A 22,340-nucleotide genomic window follows, 5' to 3' on the forward strand; every position below is an offset into this window, starting at 1 on the left:
GCAGTAGCGCTGCGAATAGCAAACCCCGGGCCTTGCATTGGTTGGTGCATGTGTGGAGAAGCGGAGAGGGGGGCACTGTTGCTTGCTGGTGCTGCCTGGGGAAGGTTAGGCCGCCTGTTGCTTCTTGAGCTGGTTGGACTGGCGAAGTTCCAGCAGCAGGACATGCCGGGCGGGGTGGGGGGCGAGATGGGAGGGGTGAACTCTGGGTACTCACTTGGCTGCTGGAGGAGCAGACGGGATGCTGGTCGGTTCTGCTTCAGCGCCGGCCTCGGGTAGGAGGGATATTGATGTCAACAAAAGCGCTGCTTCCTCTGGCTGGGCTGGGTTCATTTTTTTTTTTTTTTGGCAAGGAGTTCCTGCGGTCATGCTGTATGTGGGTTTTCCAGCCAGCCAGCCTCCTTTCCCCCCGCGTGGCCCTTTTGTGGCCTCTGTGCCCGCAGCTCCAACCTGAAGCACTGGGTTTTAAATGCAACGCCTTTAGCATTTTGGTGTGTGTCTGTGTATATACAGAGGGCTCATCTCTTATTCTCTCTTATTACACGGTACTAAATGAAGAAGAAGTTGGTTTGCTGAGAGAGGAAGAGAAAGCCGGGGGAAGGGGGGGGGGAAGAGAATGTGTCTGGGTTGCATGCGCAGTTGAGTGGGCTGGAGGCGATGATGCAGATTAAAAGGAGCATCCTCCCTGGGCAGAAAAGTCTCGCTTCCTTTGCACTTTTGCCTTCGCTCTCAAAAGCTGAAGGGAGCGAAATGGATCTGAACTCTCTCCACCTTTGAACTAGTTGTGAGTGTCAAATAATCGCGGGAGGAAAGGCAGAAGAGCATTTATGCTTTGGTTAGTAGTGACCCAGGAGTACACACTTATTTGGGTTACACATCCCTCAGCAACATTGATCACTCTCTTGTTTTTTTTCTAATCGATGGTTAAAGATGGTAGAAAGATGGCTTTCTCTCACTCCTTCTGTGCATATTAATAGGTAGACTTGTGGGTTTTTTTATTATAATTTGCTGTAATAACTGAGAGTACACAGTCAAAGAGTTGATAATTGCTCCAGGTTTAATTAGTATGGAAGAGAAGAGTGGGGATTTGTGTATCTTGGAGTAAAGTGGCTAACACCATAAAGACACGATCTTGCATTTCACTCAATGTAAAATAATCCAGAATGGCAAACACTCTTGGATTTCATACTGAAAAATGCCTGGCTGATTATTAACCCCTGCTTGACCCTTTAATTGAAAGGGGGGGAATTGAGCCTTATCCTACTTGATTTATCCTGTATTAAGGGGTTTCTGATCTATGTTAAATGATCTTTTTCATACATCTTTAATTATCTTTTCTTTTTAAAAAATGGGTGGACTAAAACAGTTCTCAATTAATGGTTGTGTGGTGCATGCCCCTTTTGCTGGACATGGCTCAGACATATATGCCTGATATAACCGGGAGACAGTAAAGGTATTCAATACTGATTCAATGGTTTCAACATAAATTCATGCATACAATAAGCACATTAGCTCCAACCCAACAGAGATAAGTTTACTTAAGTCTGTTGCATTTTGACTATTGAGTTCAAGTGATGCACCATATATCAACATCAGGTTTTTGGGAAATCCCAAATAAGCATCTCAGTGCTATTCTATGGAGATGTCATCTCTGGAATGTTAAAACTTTTCCTAGGAAGAGGGTGTTGCATAGAAGATACTTGGCTCTCTTTAAAGAATGGATTCAGAATAATTTGTGAGATTACGAATGAAGGGGTAAATTCTTTTCTCAACTAGTTATGCAGATCCCATAGGTATTTTATAAAAAATAGAGTTAAGCTTCACATAGTATGTGATGTTTTATTTCTGATTGTGGCAATTCTTTAATTAGTTTTTAAAATGCATTTATGGAGTAGCATATAACAACTATGGCATTAAACCAATGTGAATTGTGACACAAACTCTCACAGACATTCTACTATATTTACATATAGCAAGGCACGTTAGTGGCTTGGGTTCCATAAACCATGAGCTTAGTAAGATGACTTGTATTTTCTTTATAACGCAGAATCCATTTTAAAGAAAGAATTACATGACTTTTTTTTTGAATCGTGCTTGATTATATACCATACTCTCCAGTCGTTCAGTGCACATGCTAAAATAAATGCTGGCGGATTTGAGTGTGGTATAATAAGATCTCTTTGCAGATGACAAACTACAATTACATGGAAAGGTGATAGGCAACCTAATCTATAAACAGATTAAGGTGTAGTGTTTAAATTAACTCATTTTGCATCTGGCTGTTTATGCTGGTTTGCTAGAGTATCACGTTTTGTCCTTTTGCCCTGGCAGTGGGCAGTACATGCCATCCTGAGCTGGCCTAGAAAGTTTTAGAATTGGGTTATAAGAAGTCCAGATAAAGAAAAGAAAAAAGAGCATGGCCTAGCCAGAGAGAAATCCCACTGAGTTAAAAATTTAAGCATATACATGCAGGCAGAACTGTTCTTGGCCTGATATGAATAAAGAAATCCTTGCCCTCATGGTAGTTTCATGGGTTACTTCTTGCATATGCAAGAGTTAGATCAGGATGGTGATGTTTTTTCACAGGGAACCTGTGAATCCTAAACAAGGCCTGTTTCAGAGTTGCATTCTGCTGTGTGTTTGCAGTTTAAAATTACAAGCAGAAGTAGCAGCTTAATATGGTCAGCCATTTGTGTGAAATGGCTTCACGGGTAGTTCAGGTGTTTTTATTGTGCCAAAATAAAGCATAATAATGAAACAATGTGGGTGATGTGAGCATAGTGAAAGTAAATGATGCAAACTGTTTTGAAAACAACTTCACACAAATGGCTTATTATAAAATGCTAATGAACATAGAACATGATTGTGCTTTCTATTAGCTACAATGCTGGAGAATGCATGTGTGAATTGGATTTTTGCTGGATGCAAATAAGACTGGTATTAAGGAGGCCTACTATCAGAGAAGCATGTTTAGGGTTAGGGCTTTTTGTGTATGAGTGTGTGGTGGATATTGGCACATTGCCCTAATTTAATCCTGAAGTGAAATCATGGTATACCAATACATTTCCTTACCAATACAGAAGCTCGTGGTTTGCTAGATCCCCTTTGTTACCGTTTTCCTATTTTCACTAACAGAGAAATAGGCATTTACATTTATTCTTTAAAGGCTACTGAATTTGATAAATGTGCTCCTCAAATGACAGTTATTATTGACATGTTTTCCCTTAAGGAACTGAAATATGTTTTTCATGACCCGGGCTAAAATAAAAATGTGCTCTAGGGTGGCTAAAATCAATATCAGGTCTGGGGAAGAAGAATAGTACTGTTTTAAAGTAGAGATAGCCTTTCTTCTAATTCTCTACAGTATTTTTACATCTGGAGGCAAGAGATCAATGAATTTTTTTATAACAATTTAGTATGAATGATGTCTAGTAGGTTAATATCTTCTAACACACAGGCCATACTTTAATCTTTAGATTAAAGGCATTTATAAGAGGTTTGCACAGTCCAAGCTTGCATTAATAGAATTCAAATACTTATGGGTTCCTAGCAGAGTATGTTATGGTGTTCATGAAATCAATTGGATTATGTAAATCATCCGCTTAAATATATTAATGTGTTTTCTTCTGATGTTTCATTATTGCTTTCTGATCCTAGAGTTTTATCAGCAGTGTGCTGTGAGTTTACTACTCTACATAATATATTACTTTGAATTTATTTAAAAATTTGCACATGCAGTTTCTGTCTAGGGTTGCCCATTTAAGTGGCTGAAATATGCTTGGATAGTTGATTGATAGTTATCAAATATTTAAAGTTCTTGACCAAACAGTAAACTATTTGAATGGTAACAATGAAACAGACTTACGTTAATTACAAAATCCCAAGTTAGTTAGCTGCTAGGAAACAATTCTATTCTAAACTAGTGAATCAGCTATTGTTAGCTACAAATAATGTTTACAAATATAAATGTATATAAGTAATATTTAAAGATTGAACAGCTTTATTTATCTTTTATTTAGAAACAGAGGGATAGTTCAGTTAGGACCCTTCACTCTTAACTTTGCTATCAGATGATACCATGATTTATTTCTATGCTCCCCAGTAGCCAAAACTCTGGGCAGTTCTCAAAAGAAATGATAGAGTTCAAAAAGACCATAATCAGTGTTTGGTATGCTTTGCTTCTTGGAATGTTTGTCCATCAACAGATATTGTCAAACGTGGTCAAAAGCCAGTGGGCTGGATTGGGAGATACCTGTTCCTGAATCCGCTTCATATGCACAGTGGGGTGCAAGTGAGTGCATTCTCTCCCTGCCCACCTGGCATGCCAGACATCTTTTTGGGGTATGAATAAGATACCAGACAAAAAAGTTCCTAACCAAACTTAGAAAGAATATAGCAAACAAAACTAACGTTGCAGTAGTGATTTAATGAATAATTCTCAATGCATTTCACGAATCATCATCACGGGAATCTATGAAGACTTAAGAAAAAACTTTTTGAAGGAATATCCAATATAATTCTGCAAGGTGGATTTTTGTTTTTGTTTTACCCTTTTAGCGCTGCCTGTTTTGATTTAATTTTTTGCCCTTTGGAAATGGTTTCAGGCTTATTATATGAATATAGTTTTATACATAGGATGGTAATTTTAATAGATAACAATAATTGTATGAATTATTTTTTGTCATGATTAAACTGTATTTGTGGATATATATTTTTGTAGATTCTACAGATGAAGTTTATATAAATACTGCACCTTATTGCTTTGCATGTTGCAGTCTTGCAAATATCTCCGATAAAACTAGGAATCAGTTGGCTGCCTAATTTGAATTTACCATAAAGTCATGATTCCTTACAACATTGAAAAGAAGTTAAATAAGTACTGATAAAATAATAAAAGGAATCAAAATAGTGATTTGAAATAATTTTACAGTTTGTATCTCAGTTTGGCTCCATCAATACTCTGTAAAAAAAACCACCACCCAAAAACTTATTCCCTCTTTTTTGACTTGGAATTGAGGTTGCAGTATGGTGACTTTCCTGAGGCACTTTATCTATCCATTGACTATAATTAGCATTGATTAACCACAGCGTTTGCTCTACATTATCTTAACTTATCTGAATTTGATAAGCCCACCAACCAAGTTGTATTGCTTGCTGAGGAACAAACAAGAGAAACAGTGGAATAAATGACACTACTAATCAGAATGTCCATGTGTGCTCTAAAGAAAAGAAAGAAGAAAATTAAGGTGTAAATTTTAATACATGATGTATAAGTATTGACTAGGTTGAGTAACAATAATTCATCATCATTATTATTATTATTATTATTATTATGGATTATGGAAAAATGAAAGACCATATTCTTGTATGTGCCTTAAAGAATCTTGCAATATCTTTGAACATCAAACAGTCATTTTTAAAATAATAATAATAATGTACTTTGATTAATTGGTTAAGGGTATTCATGTATCTAAATGGACTTCCATGGGAATACCACTAAGTGGTATAGAAGCCATAGGTATAAATTGGATGCACATTAGAATGCACCCCTGAGATTGGATCTGGCTCAATATAATGTGCATATGAACTTCTCATGAATATATAGCTTTCTAAAATGTGACTAGAGCTGAATGGAGGCAAATATTTAAAAAATGGGTGTGAGAATCTTCTGAGATAGCAGAGTTGTGTTTAGCTTTAGGATATATATACATGAGTTAACAGTACTATCTTCCAGAATATGTGTTGGTCTTGTTGACTTCATATTTAGTTGATGGTAATACAGTACATCTTCACTGTTACAGAATATTTTACATAGTCACTAATAACGTTTTGAAGACCAACTATAATAATAATAATAACAACAACGACAACCCAAGTTGTTTTCCTTTGTATACTTTGTTTTAAAAGTTTTTAACTAAAGGTTGTAAGTGTACAATATATTTATCTTAGTCACAACACAGTATTTTTTCCCCCTGTTCACTGTTTATATATCATGTCTACCATTTAGTTTGGCAAATATGCAGAAATTCCTGTGACCAAAAGCTTCACTCCATGTGATTAACAGTCCTGTGGAGGGAGAGAGCAGGTCTGTCCCCACTGGCCCTGCCTCCATTATTATCCTTGCCTCACACCATTCACACAGGGGAGCCTGCTGATCTCATGACCACTGTGGTTTAAAAAGCCATGATGGGTTGTTTAAGCCACGATGTGTGCCTACTTACCCACTTGGACGCAGCTTATCGTGTCATCCAAAGCCAATCAGCATGGCTTGTTTGAGGTGTAAATAACCCTCAAATAACCCATGGGCTGGTGTTCTGTTATTTGAGGGTTGTTTCCTCCTCAGACAAGCTATGCTGCCCATGATTGTGTGAACCAGTCCATTATTTCCCTGTGCTGGGCTAGTAGGACCAGCAGATATGGCCCCACTTTTCCTTTCCATGTGATGGTTAATTGCATGGAGTGAACACACAAATAGCTGTTCTGTGTATTAAATATGTTTATGTGAAATCATTTAACATTGCAAAAGAATGGCAAGACGGGGTAAATATTGGTATTGCTTTTTATGTGTCTCTCTTGGGCACAATTACATCGACTGGCTTTGATGTAGTATGAATTCATTGGGATTCCATCATAAGGTGATCAGTGAAACATATTTATTTCTAGTGTGTTGAATCCAGAGATCCACGAGCGGAGTTCCATTCATGGAATGCTCTGGCAATCAGAAGGGAGGGAAGCAATTTTGACTGATTTCCCCTGTCTCTCTGCAATCCCTTGGATTCCTTGAAAATCTGTTCTGGAGCATTAAAGGACCGTCCAGAATAGCTTTGGCAGTGGCATGAGAGGCTGTAGGGGAAAAGGAGAATAAGGAAATATTGGTGGCTCCCCATCTATTTGTGGAAGCCTGTGTTGGACTGCAGCCCCTTCCATGAACAGAAGGGGACCATTTATTCTTGGAATGGTTGTGCTGGATCTAACCCAGTATACATAGCTCAAATTATTTTCCCTCCTCCATTCCCGTTTTTCTTTTTGTGTTGGTATCTTAGATTATAATCCTGAGGACAGGCAGTATCTTGTTTTTTATTGAGTTCTAAGATGCTCTGGGAACCTTTTCAGCTGCAAAGCAGGGTAAAAATGCTTTCCACAAATAATAATATATCGTGATCTATTAAAACTTATCTATAAATAATCAAAACATAACAGACACAGTATTTGCGCAACATGAAACAATGTTTCAAACCTATCAAAAGTTTTTTTCTAAAAAAAATCTCAATAAAAATGTAATTACCTCTTCACAAAAAGAATACAATGATGGAGCCAGATGTATTTCCTGAGGCAGTGAGTTCTATACACTTAGTGACACAAATGAGATCTTACAGATCTTGATTCAGGGTGCAAACTAATCCATATTTGGACAGAAATAAGTCATACAACTCCCAGCATTGCCCCTATAGCATGGCTGGCTGGTAGATGCTGGGAGTTGTAGGATTTATTTCTGTTTAATTGTACATAAGATTGCACCATTAATTATACAACATGGAGTATGGCATCATATGTTGACAAGAAGGATAGAGAAGCACTTATCTGAGAGGCACTCCCCAAGATATACATGGCTGTGGCCATTTGGGGCATCAGTGATGGCTGTGAAATCCTGGTCATTATTTTTACCTTCCATGGGAATTCTGGGGGTGGTGAGAACTTACTGAGATATATGCGTTTTGTGGCAATCACTTGCCAAAGGGGATATCAAAATTCATAAAGTGCTTTCACAAGACACAGAAAGCTCACATTTGGTACCGTCTTAGTCTATGGAATTGCTGATTGCTATACTATATTCAATGATTAAAAAACCACTGCCAGTTTAAGACATGAGCTATGGCTATCTCATGTTGGCTAAAGCTCCACAGAAGCCAGGAAATTGGAAGGTTATGCTGACGTCTTAACAGACATGCCCCGTGATCAGTAATGATGCTGTGCAGTGTCACAAATTGTGCTGGCTTACAGCTTACCCTCCATGCACCCACACTTTTCCTTGGTCTTTCAGGCCCAAATCCACATGGGAGAATGGAGTACCTGGGACCAGCAAAGATGCCCCATGTTGTCCTGGTCCTGTATTGCTTTATGAACTATCTGAACCTTACTGTATTGCTAGAGGAATCCTCCAGTGAGTGACCCATGCCTGTTCGTTGCTTCTAAGCAAGCACAATTTGTGACATTGCATAACATTACTGATCACGGGGCACGTCTGATAAGGCATCAGCCTAAGCTTCCCATTTCATGGCTTTGTGGAGCTTGAGCCAACATGAGATACCTTAACTCTGGTCTTAAAACGGCAGGATTTTGGTAGTTTAATTTCCCTGGTTTTTAAAAAGCAAATTTGTTATTACAGTGTTGTTTGTGTCCCCCCCCCCAAGAAGTCGTTAAGGGAATACAAATGAATAGATATATCCCTGTATGTTCAAAATAAGTAAGAGTAAGCCTGTGCAAGATTCCAGCATAGCTGTTTCCAACCCAGCCATCACAATTACCTCACTCTTGTCTCAGATGTCAGATTTCTGCTATCCCTCCCTCACTATCAGAATGCTGACAGGACACTGGAATTCCTCACAGTACTCTCAAAGCACTGGGAGTACTGACAGCAGCATTCTAGCTTCAGAGTGAAACTGAGCATGCCTGATATAACTTTGCTAGCAGTTTTTGCCATAGGCTTTCCTGTGGCAGGAAAACCTTGACGATTTTTAAACTGCTCTCCGAATTTCAACAAACTAATGAAAGTTTATACCTCCTCAACAAGCCTGAATAAAGTACATCAGTAGTTCCCCCCAGAATTTCAAAGAAATGGATGATAGGCGGAGTAAAATGTTTAAAGGGAGGTTGTGGGCTCTCCCTCGCTTGAGGCATTCAAGAGGCAGCTGGACAACCATCTGTCAGATATGCTTTAGGGTGGATTCCTGCATTGAGCGGGGGCGGGGGAGTTGGACTCGATGGCCTTGTAGGCCCCTTCCAACTCTACTATTCTGTGATTCTATGAAATGTATCAATTTTCGTCACTCTTAACTTGCTGTATCTATGGCAATTGTATTGTATTGGTTTTAACTTTTGCATGATTGTAGACTTCATCTACCTGACTATGGTTGCCAGGTTTCAAGTTATTAGCTCTAGAGTTGTCATTTTTATAGGAATTTTGAGGCTTATGATGGTGGAATTTTAATAGAGTTCTGAGGCTTATAATGGTGAAACTTTTTTTTTTGCGATTCACAATAACTAAAAGCGCACTCCCACGCCCCTTTAATTAAAGGAGACACACTAGTATCTCCTTTGTTATGGCCTCTCAGTAAAAACAACAATATTCTACCATTTAATACATTTATATGCACACCAAGGGAAATACACAGATAAAACCAGTATATAATGCTTCTCTTTAAAACCTGCATTTCTAATGTAGGGACAAAGAGCCTCAGTTTTGTGGTCAGATCAGGTCTCTACTGTGTATCCCTTTCCCTGGCTTTTCATAACTCTTTCACTTTTACTCATTTAGTGTCTTAAGCCCATCACCATAGGTGGTCTTGTACAGAGCAGTATATGTCCTGTGTCAGTTCCCTCCCCCGCACCAGTTCTTATAGACAGTTTCTGTGATCTGAATTTAGCCAATTTGCGTCTATTTTCCTGTTTTGCATAATTATGGACAAGAAGCTATGCAGTGATTTAAAGTCTTGTCATTGACCTGTAGAAAACTTGCTAAGACTTTCCTGTGGCTTTTGTGATTTCACTGTCAACTGAAGGATTGTAAACTTCCTTTAAAAACAAACAAACAACTACCAAAAGTAGAGACTTCCTCGATGCCAAATACCAAATTTTATGTTTGCATGATGTGATCAGAAATCTTAAGTATGCAGACATCCCTTCAGAGTATTCCCAGGGATGTATAAGTATGGTATGACACCTCGTTTATATCTTTATTTTAGCAGCAGCATCTCAATAGTTGCTGTGATTGTTTTTGCTAATGGAGGAGGCAGGGAAGCATGACTGTATGTGTAAGGCAGAATTGCACGGCACATTCCTCTTTGTTCGTGTGAACAGTTTATAAAGCTGTTCTCTGTGTCATTTACACACAAAATGCTCCCCCACTTCTATGTTATTGGGAGGCTCCTTCCCTGTCCAAGCTATGTAATGAATAGCCTGGATATTAATGTTAATTCTAGCAAGCCTTGGAAAACACTATTGCTGTAGTAACAGCTACAAGGTAAAGCCTATTACTGCACTTTCTATCTTTGGCATTGCGTGTTTGTTAATCTGGTACCATAAGCCTTATAGTTTCCAAGGTATTTATGTAAAATGGATTTGTGAAATATTAGAATACCGACCAATGAAGCACCCTGAGGCTTCTGGTTGGAAATTGTACCGTCAGACCCAAAAGACTTCTCACAGCTATTACAGAAGAGTTGTAGGTCTTGCTTTCTTTTCAATTAAATGCTGGACATTCAGTCAAGTAGTTGGAGTGGAATTTAGGAGGTAACAGATTTGCAAAATCCAGGAGTGTAATCATCTGAGGATCCACGGCAGCTCGGTGCCGAGAGCCTTCTGGTACAAAAAATGTGCCCTTTCGTAAATGATGTCATTTTTTGCTTTTGGTTATGGTATGTGTAACTCCACTTTCTGGCCTTCTTTGGATTTATGCTTTTAATTTGTTTGGCTCACTTATATTTTTTGTAAAAATTAAAAAGTATTAAAAAAATGTCCATTGGAAATGTTTTCCCCATTGGCCATGCTCATTAGGGATGGTGTTGTAGTCCCAATACATGTGGAGGGCGCCAGGTTGGGGAAGCCTGGCCTATGGGGATCAGCCACCTTGTCTCTATTTCCACTAATACTTTCCTTCTTTCTCTACCCTTCTTTCCATTATGCTGTTATTCCCTGATTACATAGTGGGGATTTGGAAACTGCATTTACAATTCCATAGTATAATGTATATAATATAATTTCTGGTTCACATAATCACTGAAACCCACTGTGGCCACCATGGGTTGCAGTGCCTGTGGGCCTCAGGTTGCCAATTTAAGCCCCTGTTGTGGCTTCTTATGCCATCCAAAATTGGCAAGGGAGGCTTGTTGGAGTGGTTAACAAACCATTCCATAACCCAGAACAGACCATGGGTTCTGAGTGGTTTATTAACCACTGCAACAAGCCAGGTTCAGATGACACAAGCAGCTGTGTCCGATGAGGCTAATTAGGTAATTATGGGCGACATGTGAGTGGCACACGCAGGGTGTCTAACAAGCCATTGTGGCTTATTAACCACTCCTGTGTCATGTGAACCGGCCCAATATATAGACAAGCATTAGCAGTTCCTAAGGCTTTCTGTGCCAGTACATTGCTTAGAATAGGGTGGCCATTCAATCTCACACAACATAATGTAGTGACATCAAACTGCGCAAGTGTTTGGGATAGGGTTGTAAATTACTTTGGCATAGCTCTCATTTTGCTCTCTAAATAATACATTTCTACAGATATTAGAAGTGCTTTAATTGTAATTTAAATAATTCTGCTAGAAGTATCAGTCTTGGATACAATATTGACAAAATAAGTGGTTTTGGTTCATATTTTTAGGTTAATGTTTTTAAAATCTTTCACTTCTCCATTATTTCTCTTGTAGGAAGACCTTGTATTGACAGCCATTTGGTAAAGTGGAAATTAAGCAAGTGAAAGCCATGTTGGAAACAATCGGTAAGACACAATGCTAAAGTATATTGACGTTACAATTGAATGCATGTTTACTCAGAAGTAACTCCCATTGGGTTCAATGGGGCTTACTCTCAGGTAAGTGAATATAGGATTGTAGCCGTAGATGCTTAACAAGTCAATTTTGTTCTCATGTTAGAGAACTATGCTGAATTACATTTCCTTGTGTTGATTTAATTTGAGGAAAGATACATGGGATATTCACCAATAAACAATTTGTTGAGATGGATGATGTGAGGAAATAAAGTTGAGATTCATTGCCAAAGATTGCAGGCAAGATAAGATTATATGACCCTATGGAGCTGCCTCTTGAACCTGGGACTGTGGCCAAATCATGTGCTCTGCCTCTGAGCCATAGCTCCTTCCAGATGGATGTTGGGAACCAAGCAGTGGAGGCTGCTGGCTCCTATTTCAGTGGGGCAGTGAATCCACTCTGGGTTTCAATCATAATGGGTTCAGCACCTTGGATAGCTCCTTTAGAGTTCTGACTGGAACCCAAAGGGAATTCACAGCCCCACTGAAATAGAAGCTAGCAGCCTCCACTGGGGCCAAGAATCAGTTGAGTCAGGCAACCAAAACAAAAGGGTCACCTTGGACAAGGCAAGATCCAAGTAGGAAAGAAGACCGAGCAGGTCATGGGCGAAGGTAGACAGCTGGGCCTCATCTGGGCATAGGAAACGAAAGAGGCCAGACACCAAATGATAGCATGTATTCTAGACTTGTGCTTGGCTTCCTGACAAAATCCATTCAGAATCCATTTGGGTCTCTACTATGGGCTGAATATAAAAAGTTAGAAACGGTCATGTAAAACCGTAATTAAGTGTATCTTCCATTGGCTTTGTGCTCTGCTAGGAAATTGTGGAAAGTACATCGAACACTCCCTTTAATGTTCTCTTGTAGGAACAACCCCTCCCCTTTTAAATAAATGGGGCTCATCTCATTTCAAGAGCTGATAATGTGGTGTGTAATCATCCTTGCCTAACAGTATATAAACATATTAAAAGCACCAAGTAACAATGAGTGTTCTTTCAGATACTCACCGGGCCCTCCAGGCAGTAGAACGCCTGCAAGCAAAGTTACGGGAACGAGGTGATACCTCAAATGAAGAGAAGTTGAGTTTACTGAAATCCGTGTTACAAAGTCCTTTGTTCAATCAAATCCTAAATCTTCAGGCTTCTCTTCCACAGTCAAGGGATCAGGTAAGACAGAAGCATCTCAAGGGGAAATGCGGATAAGACTTTGTCAAGTTCTTTTTATGTGGTAACTCTGAGAATAGCTGACAGACTGGATGCTGAGCAGTAAAATAGAGTGTTTGATCCAAAACTTTCCATTGATTGCAGCAAGGTTGTCATTCTTGAAGTTAAAATATTCATAGCTTTCTCTATGAGTATGTCTTATATTTAATAAACTATGTGTGTACTAGGGGTTAAGATTTGTACTATTTAATAAATTGAGAATAACTAATGTAACTGTTTTTACCAAGTGTTTTGCTTAATGATGATTATTATTATTAATAATAAATTTATTTCTTACCCGCTTCTCCATTCTGATCGAGGCGGGGAACAAGAATAAATGATAAAATACATAAAACTGAATTAAAACAATATACATTGTTAAAATCATCCTTAAAAAATTCTAAAAATATTCTAAAAACATCTTAAAATTCCACTGGATAGGCCTGCTGGAAGAAATCAGTCTTTATAGTTTTCTTGAGTGCTAGTAAACTGTTAAGTTGACAAGTATGTTCCAGCAGGCCATTCCACAGTCTGGGAGCAGCAGAAGAGAAGGTCCTCTGGGTAACAGTTGTTAATCTAGTTTTTGCTAGCTGAAATCGATTTTTCCCAGAGGACCTGAGTGTGCGGGGCGGATTGTATGGGAGAAGGCGATCCCGCAGGTAGCCTGGACCCAAACTGTGGGGCTTTAAAGGTAAAAACCAACATTTTATACTTAGGCCAACGTAATGTGAACATCACGATGCTGGCCTTGAAGTGTTCAGAAACTACAGCTAGTATGAAAGGCAGTGGTCGTTCTGTCTGGCTTGTGCTTTAGAGACCATATATATCACCAGTCTTGAACTGGCTCCCAATTTGCTTCCATGCCTCTCAGGAGGAAGAGGGAGCATAGCATGCAAAGCCAAGGCTCACTGCAGCTTTCACACTTAGTCGTGGTTTCTTGCAGGGGTCCAGAACCTCTTTCAGCCCAAGGGCCAAATTCAATTTTGGAGAAGCGCTTGGGTGGGTGGGCGGTGCCTTCCTGTGGTGGGTGGAGCTGAAGACATATAGATATAGGGATAGATTTAAATACCAAAAAATTACCAGCCTATTTTAGCTTAAAGCTCTTATTGCCGGTAACTAAGGTTTCAGAGAGGCATTTCAACCTTTCGGTATGGAGATAAAATTACACAAATGGCAGAAAATCACCAAACAATCTGTAGTTGGGGGAAAGGGGGTGGGGTGAGAGGAAGGGTTCATTGCCTTCTGGGAAATCCCAGGGGGCTCAATACTGTGACCTGCAAACATAGTCAGTGCTTCATACTAGGGTTGTCCCTGGAAAGCATATGTACATCCCAACTTCAGCATGATCAATAATAATAATAATAATAATAATAATAATAATAATATATTTATTTGTCACCTGCCCCTCCCTCTGGATCGAGGCGGGGTACAACACAAATAAAAACACCATAAAATACATACAACTAATTCAAACGTTTAAAACCAGTGCATCATTAAAAGCAGCACACCTTTAAAAAGGGCATTTTAAAATTCTACTGGGTAGGCCTGCTGGAAGAGATCAGTCTTTATGGCTTTCTTAAATTCTGGAAGACTGTTAAGTTGACGAATCTCTCCCGGGAGTGGCAGAAGAAAATGTCCTCTGGGTAATAGTTGTCTGCCTGGTTTTGTTGGCTGGAGTAAATTCTTCCCAGAGGACCTGAGTGTGCGGGGCGGATTGTACAGAAGAAGGTGATCCCGCAGGTAGTCTGGACCCAAACCATGTAGGGCCATCAACAGTAGTGCTAAACTATCTTCTTAATATGCTACTTCTATATGTACTTCATTCTGTTTGTGCTTGCTTGGCAGGCACTAATTCATTATTTGATCTTGGTTTAGGTATCAGAGAGTTTTAAAATTTGCACTGAAATTGTGAGAGAAGCATAGTTCACCTGTTAACTTTTGTAATAGGGAATAATAAAACAAAGAGAACTGCTGTTAATCCCTACTCTGTGGCCTGGTTCGCACATAAAACCAACTCATGATTTATTTAACCCATGGTTTGCTGGTCTACCCAGTGCTTGTCTGGCAGACAATGGAACAAACGTTTTTTGAATTGTTCCTTTCCCTCCTCCTTTGCCTGCTCCCTCCCTGTATCCCAAATGCCTTTTCAGCACTGTAGTATTGGAATGGAGAACGGATTGGGGGTGGGGGCGGTTGTTGTCATTTTTCCTCATCACTTCTGTAGCCTGGCAAAACAACCCCTGGTTCTGGGTTCAAACGCAATGGCAATCCATGGTTTAAACAACCAGAGTACCAAACCATGCATTCTCTTTCTGGGTTGTTCATGGTTAACAGTAGTTGGTTAGTGCGGGCACATTCAGACATCATGACAACCCAGAATTCAACAATTCATATCATGGGTTAGCATTAGGTGTGAAACAGGCTATTAAGACACACGCCTGTATGAGTATACTATTTGTTATGAATTTGTAACCCAACTGTTACCAGGAATTGGCTGAAAATTAAATGGGAAGTTAGTTGCACACACTTCTCTGACATATATTTAAAATATAGGTTGAAGAGTCTGTCACTTGACCTATACATCTAGTTATTTTATCTAGAAAAATCTGGTGCATTGAAGTAAGTAATTGTAAGACAAATCTCGTGTAACAGTAGTATTACTGCTCTATATCTTTGCCATTAAGTGGAAGTGGAAACAGTAAAACCTTTTATTTATTTGCTTTTTTGTTAGAGGCAACACAATTTTGCATATCCAAGTATAAACATCCTTATTCCATTCTGAATACAATTACAGTTCCTTTACGTTTCTTTACTATCTACCTTCTATTTTCTTTTTATATGCGTTTTTGGGTGTAGTTAAGAAAGAATTCCTTTTGGGAGAGAGTTCCCTTACTAATGTGCTAAAGGGCTGGAAAAACCAAAGATTAATTCATTTATTTACTTAAATTGTTCAATTTCAGTATTGATGTTCTGAATGTTTTATTACCTGTGCTCAGATGCCTATCGGTAGGTACCTTGTAAGCCTTTTCATTAAAATAATCGAGATTTGTTGCTTATGTTGAGTTTTAAATTGCAAAGTAAGCAGATAAATGGGAGCAAAATCCCAACAGCTAAAAGACTAAACTGAACTGAATCAATGCTGCCTTTGAGAGTGAAAAAGTGGTACCCTGCCTTCAGCATTCATTTGCATGTCAGCGTACTAATAACAAGCACATATTTTTCCTCTCAGCATCACCAGTCATTATTGGCTGTCCGTTTTCTAACTCTGATGCCACAGGAAAAGCCCGGTATTTGAAGATAAGGGAACCAGAAAAAAATAAAAATAAAATTCTGCTCTTGTGATATGATGAACAGTTTTAATTTGATTTTTGTGTTTAATTTGAAATATTTTTTTAAAAATCACTCAACGCTTGCACCCCAGCCTTCACTCCATCAGTGTTACATAGAATCATAGAATACTAGAGTTGGGAGAGACCTATAAGGCCATCGAGTCCAACCCCCTACTCAATGCAGGAATCCACCTTAAAGCATCCCTCATAGTTGGCATATCTCCCCCCCCCTCACCCCCAATCAGAATAGCTCAGAACTGTTCAGGTGAGAAATAATCTCTTTCCTTGGCTGGGCAACATTCTTCGAATATTTTCCTTGCAAGTTTGACGATGGGTTGTATAGGATGGAAAAGTACTGACTGCAGTGCAAGGGCCGAGATGGTCTTCACATGTATCTCTTTAAGTCCTGTTTCTACTTCCTTCATCCATTTCTATTAAAGTTTTAATTGTGGGGGCGGGGCGGGGTCTAGAATCAGAGTTGCATTAGGCCATAGAGATGTAACTACTCCTGCTTCCTCTTGATTTGTAGCCAGTTGACAATCACTGTTGAGGAAATGCTGGGGCTTGATTAGTATTCGATTGGGATGAATTGGAAACAACAACAATAATGTAAGGAGGGGGATGCATATGAAAAGGGCACTCTGGCCAATTGGTTATGTTACAGGACACTTCAGATGCTCCTAACCATGTTAACTATTGTTAACATTAATTCCCTGAGGACTAAATAATCCAACATGGAGCACCCCAAATCCTATAAAGTTTGTGTGTTTGTGATTTAGCCCATTTGCTGAATTCATCCGTTGCACACACTTTTGCCCCTTACAAAGTCTTTCCCCTCAGCTGTTTTTCTCCAGGCACAGTTGCTGCTGGTTTCAGAAGCCCATTGCCAGACCTGTGAAGCCTTCTGGATTTTCCCTGGTGTTTTTGCATTATTATTATTATTATTATTATTATTATTATCATCATCATCATCATCATCATCATCATCATCATCTCACTGAAAAAAGCTTCCCTTCTCCGCGCTCTTTATTTCCAATTAGCTGCTGATCAGAATTAGCTGCTAATCAGCAGCTTTTCCTTGCAGAGGAGAGGGAGTGAAGCCTGGAGAGGAAGCTGCTGAGTAATTCAGTACTACTTGTCCTGCTTTCTTCTGAGTAGACATGTAGAGGCTTGCCCTTGTGAGTAGACATGCTGCTCATGCTTATTTCTGAGTGGCCTGCAGAGGGGTTGGTACATGGGATGCTCTTTGAAAGTGCTGCTGAATGATTCAGGCCTGCTTACTTATGAGTAGACATGCAGAGATTTGCCTTTCCTACTCAATAGTTTAAAATGGGTGAGAATCACATTTGTCCTGCTCACTCTGCCTTTGGCTATACCCACTTTGCCTTTGGGCCCCCACACAAATGGAATGCATCCCCCAAGATCTTTCTTGGTTTGGAACTTGGCCTGGGGACTGAAAAAGCTTCCCTGTGCTTGCCTTAGACCAGTGGTTCCCAAACTTTTTCAGGTAACCACCCCCTTGGTTCCACAAACTCATGCCCAGTGCCCCCTGCCCTACACTATTAAAATCATTATTCAGAACAGTGGTTTTCAATGACCCACTAAGGAAGATAATAACAATAACATTCAAACCAGTAACAATTAATTGAATATTTATTCAAAATCTAATTACATTTTTTTTAGCTTATTCAATTTAACTTGATCCACTGATATCATCTTTTCAAAGTCTGATAGTAATTTTGCAAGAATATTAGATATCACATTTAGTAACTAGGATAGAGTACCTCACTATTCTGTAAATTCTTAATGTGATGGATGGGCTTGATAATGTCTGGTTTAAGGTCACTTAACATGAGTCTTAAATCACCGTGTTTAGTAATCTGGAGTCGATTTCTTTGCTTGGAGAGAAGTAGGAAGACCACACTAAAACCACATTCCACCAAATATGATGTTGGAAATGCAACCAGGAGCTTCTGAACCACTCTCCATAGTGCAGTATAGCAGGGCATACCAAGCAGGGAATGTCTCTTCATTAGCGTTTTAACTCTTCTTAAACGGTATTAATACATGCGTAGATTCTTCCCCTATATGGCTTGGGACCAAACTACCTTTTCCCATAAAAATGTCCCTGGGTTTTAAGACCCTCTGGAGAGGCGCTTCTCGGAAAAGACCACCTCAAGCGCCCCCCTGCCGCCCCTTTGCCTCTTAGCACCCCCCTGCTGCCCCTCTGCCTCTTAATGCCCCCCTATGCAATCCCACCGCCCCCAAGGGGGCAGTACCGCCCACTTTGGGAACCACTGCCTTAGACCATCTGCTAGCGCATTTGATTGTAGCATCTGTATACCTAGTACATATGGGCTTAAAACTGCATAGCATAGACTATCAGCATAGAACACAAACTAAGAGTTTTATTCCAGTTTATATTTTCTTCACTTCAAGGGCTCATTTAAGGAGCGTCATTCTTCTCAAAGAACTCATAGTCTGCTTTTGCCATTGCCTTTCAATTCAGTCACAGGCTGCTGTGTAGTCAATCCTTCCACAGGCCGAACTGTCTCCTGAATTGTGAATCATGGAAGCAGGGCTCTAATGGAAAACTACAAGTCAGAAGGCCATCATTAAAATCATGGCAGTAGGCATCTTTTACATGATAGAAAATTATGAATAGTCTCTATGGAAGGAGCTGGGCACACATTCATCGCCTGCAGGAATCCATTTTGAATTATTGGACTCTGCTCTCTTAAAAACATAAATAGAAATAAAATAAATTGTGAGAACCGAGAACCATTTGTATTGCAGTCTAAAACAGCAACAGTCATTGCTGGTGATGGCCAGCTTGGAAACTGTCCAGACATTTGAAGTGATCAATACGGTGATCAGCCATCACAAGTTGTGGCCAGAGTGGGGAGCTGACGGCACCCAAACATTGCTAGCAGTGGTGTTCAATCATCTTAAACCAGGGGTGTTGAACCTTAAGCACATGAGCTAAATCTGGCCCATCGGGGTCCCAGTCTGGCTCCACGGGGTTCTGCAGATGGTCATTGCCCCTTCCCCTTAACCCACCTCCTTTTCCCCAACCACTGATCATTGGGTAGATTCCCAGCTTTTGCACGTGTCCCCCCCCTCTCCGTTTTGTAAGGTTGAAATTCCCCCTTTAAGGCTTAGTTAAAGGCAGTAGGAGCTTTAAGCTGAAATTAATGCTGGGCCAAAACCTGCCCCCTATTTTCAGGAATTTTCTCCCTGCGAAATAGGCATTCTTTTTTCTGTCTCTTTTGCAGGGAGGCAGGAAAATTCAGAGAATTTTCTCCTTGGGGAAGGGAACAGGTTTTCCAAATACCTTTCTTAAGTGTAGCCAATTGCTGAGGGGCTTTCTTCCTATTTTTAAATTTTTCAAAAAAACAAAATAAAACACCCCTTCCTCCAGCATTTGGATGAACCCAGCAGTTCTTAGTGAATGCCTATTGACAACCATGTGACCTCTCCCTCTCCAGTAAGCATCCAGTAAGCACTCCTGGGCTCCTGAAAATGCTGGGGGTGTTTTTTTTAAAAAATAGAAAGAAGTCCCCTCAACAACTGGCAACATTTAAAAGATATGTGAAAAACCTGTTCCTCTCCCCTAGGAGAAAATTCTCTGAAATTCTCACCTCTTCCAGCCTCTTTTGCTGTTGCTGGAATGTGCCCCCCACAAGCTTCTCTGGAATTGAATTCAGGCTGAAAGAGGTTCAACACCTCTGTCTTAAACCCTGGTGATTGCAGGACAACCTCTGGCAACAATGGTATGAGTGGTTATGGTATCCCTTTTTTGCACATTTTATACATAGGTTATGGTGTCATTACACATATGAACACCCCGGCAAAGCTAATTTCTAAGCTTGTCCCTGCTCAGTGTGTTGCATCTCAGAAGAGTAGGTTGACTGCTTTTCCAAGGGTGCCTGTCAAAGGGGAAGAAAGAGTGATCTTCCTGCTTTTCCCTCCCTCCTGCTTCTTCTCCTTTTCCAGATCCATGCAAGAAAAGCCAAGTTTTAAAAATAAGTACTGACTCTCATTTTGTTTCCTAAAATGCTGACATGCCATAAATGCAACTGAAGTAGATTTTTTTAATTAGGTAAATTTAAAACAAACTACTGAAAGTATCATTTGATTGCAATGGGCATTTAACTGTAATGCCCAAATGTGTGTTTTTATCATATATTGTGGCATCAGAGATTTCCTTTGTTTGTTTCCTGCCAAATTATGTCAATATTGCAGATGTTATATACAGTAAAAGGAAAGCCAATTGTGGCAAATTAGCATAAGGCAATTTATAGAACAAAACAATATTCCTTTCGTACGGTACTTACATAATCACTTTGCTATAAAGCTACCTTATGATGGAGTTATGGTGGCTTTATGTTTGTGAAGCAGAACAGCTTATATGCAGTGAAAAAATACATCTTGCAACTACAAAAAGCATATTTGTTGTGTGGCAATGATCCTCAAGCTACTCTGGATATGTCACATCAAAATCAAACCACACACAAAGCCTAGAGTAGTCCCATTGATGGGAACTGTCACTTAAAACTGCCATTATTCACATATTGTTCCCTGTGGAAAGATGAAATTAGCATGAGCATACACTAGTGTTCCTTTATTGTACCACAATTGAATATTATGCTAGGAAAATCTCTATGTTCACGATATTGAAGATACAATGAGTCAAATTGAAGTTAGTGGCTAAGCTTCTGTAGATAATTGAATTTGAATTGGACTTGTAAAAATGGGGAATGTTGCTACATTTGTGAGCCATGTTGTCTCCTTCCCTTGTACCTTCACATAGTGGTGCCATCATGCCAGTGATGGAATGATTCCAGGACCAAGTGTTATGTGTGTGAATACTGGAGCCACATGGGTGGGTCAAGTGGCATAGCTCATGCCCTTCTGGTTGTTGCCCTTCCTTTTGATTAAGTGATGATGGCACAGGAAAGGCTTATGAAATTGCCTCGGTCCTTGTGGTTCCAGCTTTGAACACTAAGTATTTACATGTGTTCTGTAGCTTTGTGGGATTACACCACAAGGCAAATGACTACAGCGCCATTGAGGGTGTAAAAAGAACCAGTTTGAGAATAGTGGTGCTGCCTTTTTTCATGACAGAAGGCTCCGTGCCTATAACAGAAGAATTTAACATACGGAAATCCATCAGTTCTGTTTTGCCAGCATTACATCTCTTCGCAGGGCAAAGCTCCATGTATTCAGTTTTTACCTGTCATACAGCTATTAAAGCTGATGAGCATTTCTTAAAGAAAAAGTGGTGATCCTACCTGAAGCCAGTGTAGTAGGTAGACATTAAGATCCTTATGTGGCTATGGGACGTATGGTCTGGTCTTGGGCAAGACACTAGTTCTCAGACCAATTTCTCTCAAGGGTCTCTTGTGGAAGAGGTGAAGCATGTCAATTACATTGGATTGGATCCAGACTTCATCATACGTAGAGTTGGAATCAATAGGACTTAAATTAATCATGATTAAAGTAGCACTGATTTCAGTGGGTCTACACTAAGAATGACTTACACTGGATCCAACCCCAGTGTATGTTGGAAAGTGCTTTAGAAACTTTCTATATAATTGCTTAACATGCATTTATACAAGGATGTTGTTATTCTCCATGACATGAAGCTTTTACTCTGTGTCTTACCTTAAATTATTAGCAAATTGATATACTGTGGATGAGTAGTGGCTACAGTGTTTTTCGTATACCTATATCAGTCAAAGCCATTTTCTATTTGGGTTGGTTTATCCCCTCCTCCTTTGCCCCGAAATTCATGAGCAGGAGCCAGAAGCCACTTTGTCTGACATAGTCTTTTCACATTAAGCTAATCCCCTTTGAACATACAACTCAATTTCTTTAATTAGCTTTAAAAATGAAGATCATTAGAGTGGAGTGCCACTATCAATTACTGTGGACGAGTTAGTAGTCAATAATACATCAGAAGTCTGCCAGAGTCTACTAAAGCCTTTAAAATACATTGTACGATCTTGAATTAGAGTGACATGAATTAAGATCGTTTCCA

The 22,340-nt window shown here is 39.6% G+C and overlaps 1 protein-coding gene across 1 annotated transcript in view; it reads left to right on the forward strand.

Moving 5' to 3' along the window:
* The first annotated feature begins 209 nt into the window (after nucleotides 1-209).
* Nucleotides 210-22,340, forward strand: part of MPDZ (multiple PDZ domain crumbs cell polarity complex component) — a 120,593-nt gene continuing 98,462 nt past the window's right edge. Inside the window, exons 1-3 of the mRNA XM_063129264.1 lie at nucleotides 210-272; nucleotides 11,648-11,718; nucleotides 12,766-12,932. Of these exons, the coding sequence (XP_062985334.1) occupies nucleotides 11,703-11,718; nucleotides 12,766-12,932 (183 nt within the window). The 5' untranslated portion in view covers nucleotides 210-272; nucleotides 11,648-11,702. The remainder of the gene's footprint in view (nucleotides 273-11,647; nucleotides 11,719-12,765; nucleotides 12,933-22,340) is intronic.

Source organism: Elgaria multicarinata, chromosome 6 (genome assembly GCF_023053635.1).
Source record: "Elgaria multicarinata webbii isolate HBS135686 ecotype San Diego chromosome 6, rElgMul1.1.pri, whole genome shotgun sequence".
In the NCBI taxonomy this organism is placed as follows: Eukaryota; Metazoa; Chordata; class Lepidosauria; order Squamata; family Anguidae; genus Elgaria; species Elgaria multicarinata.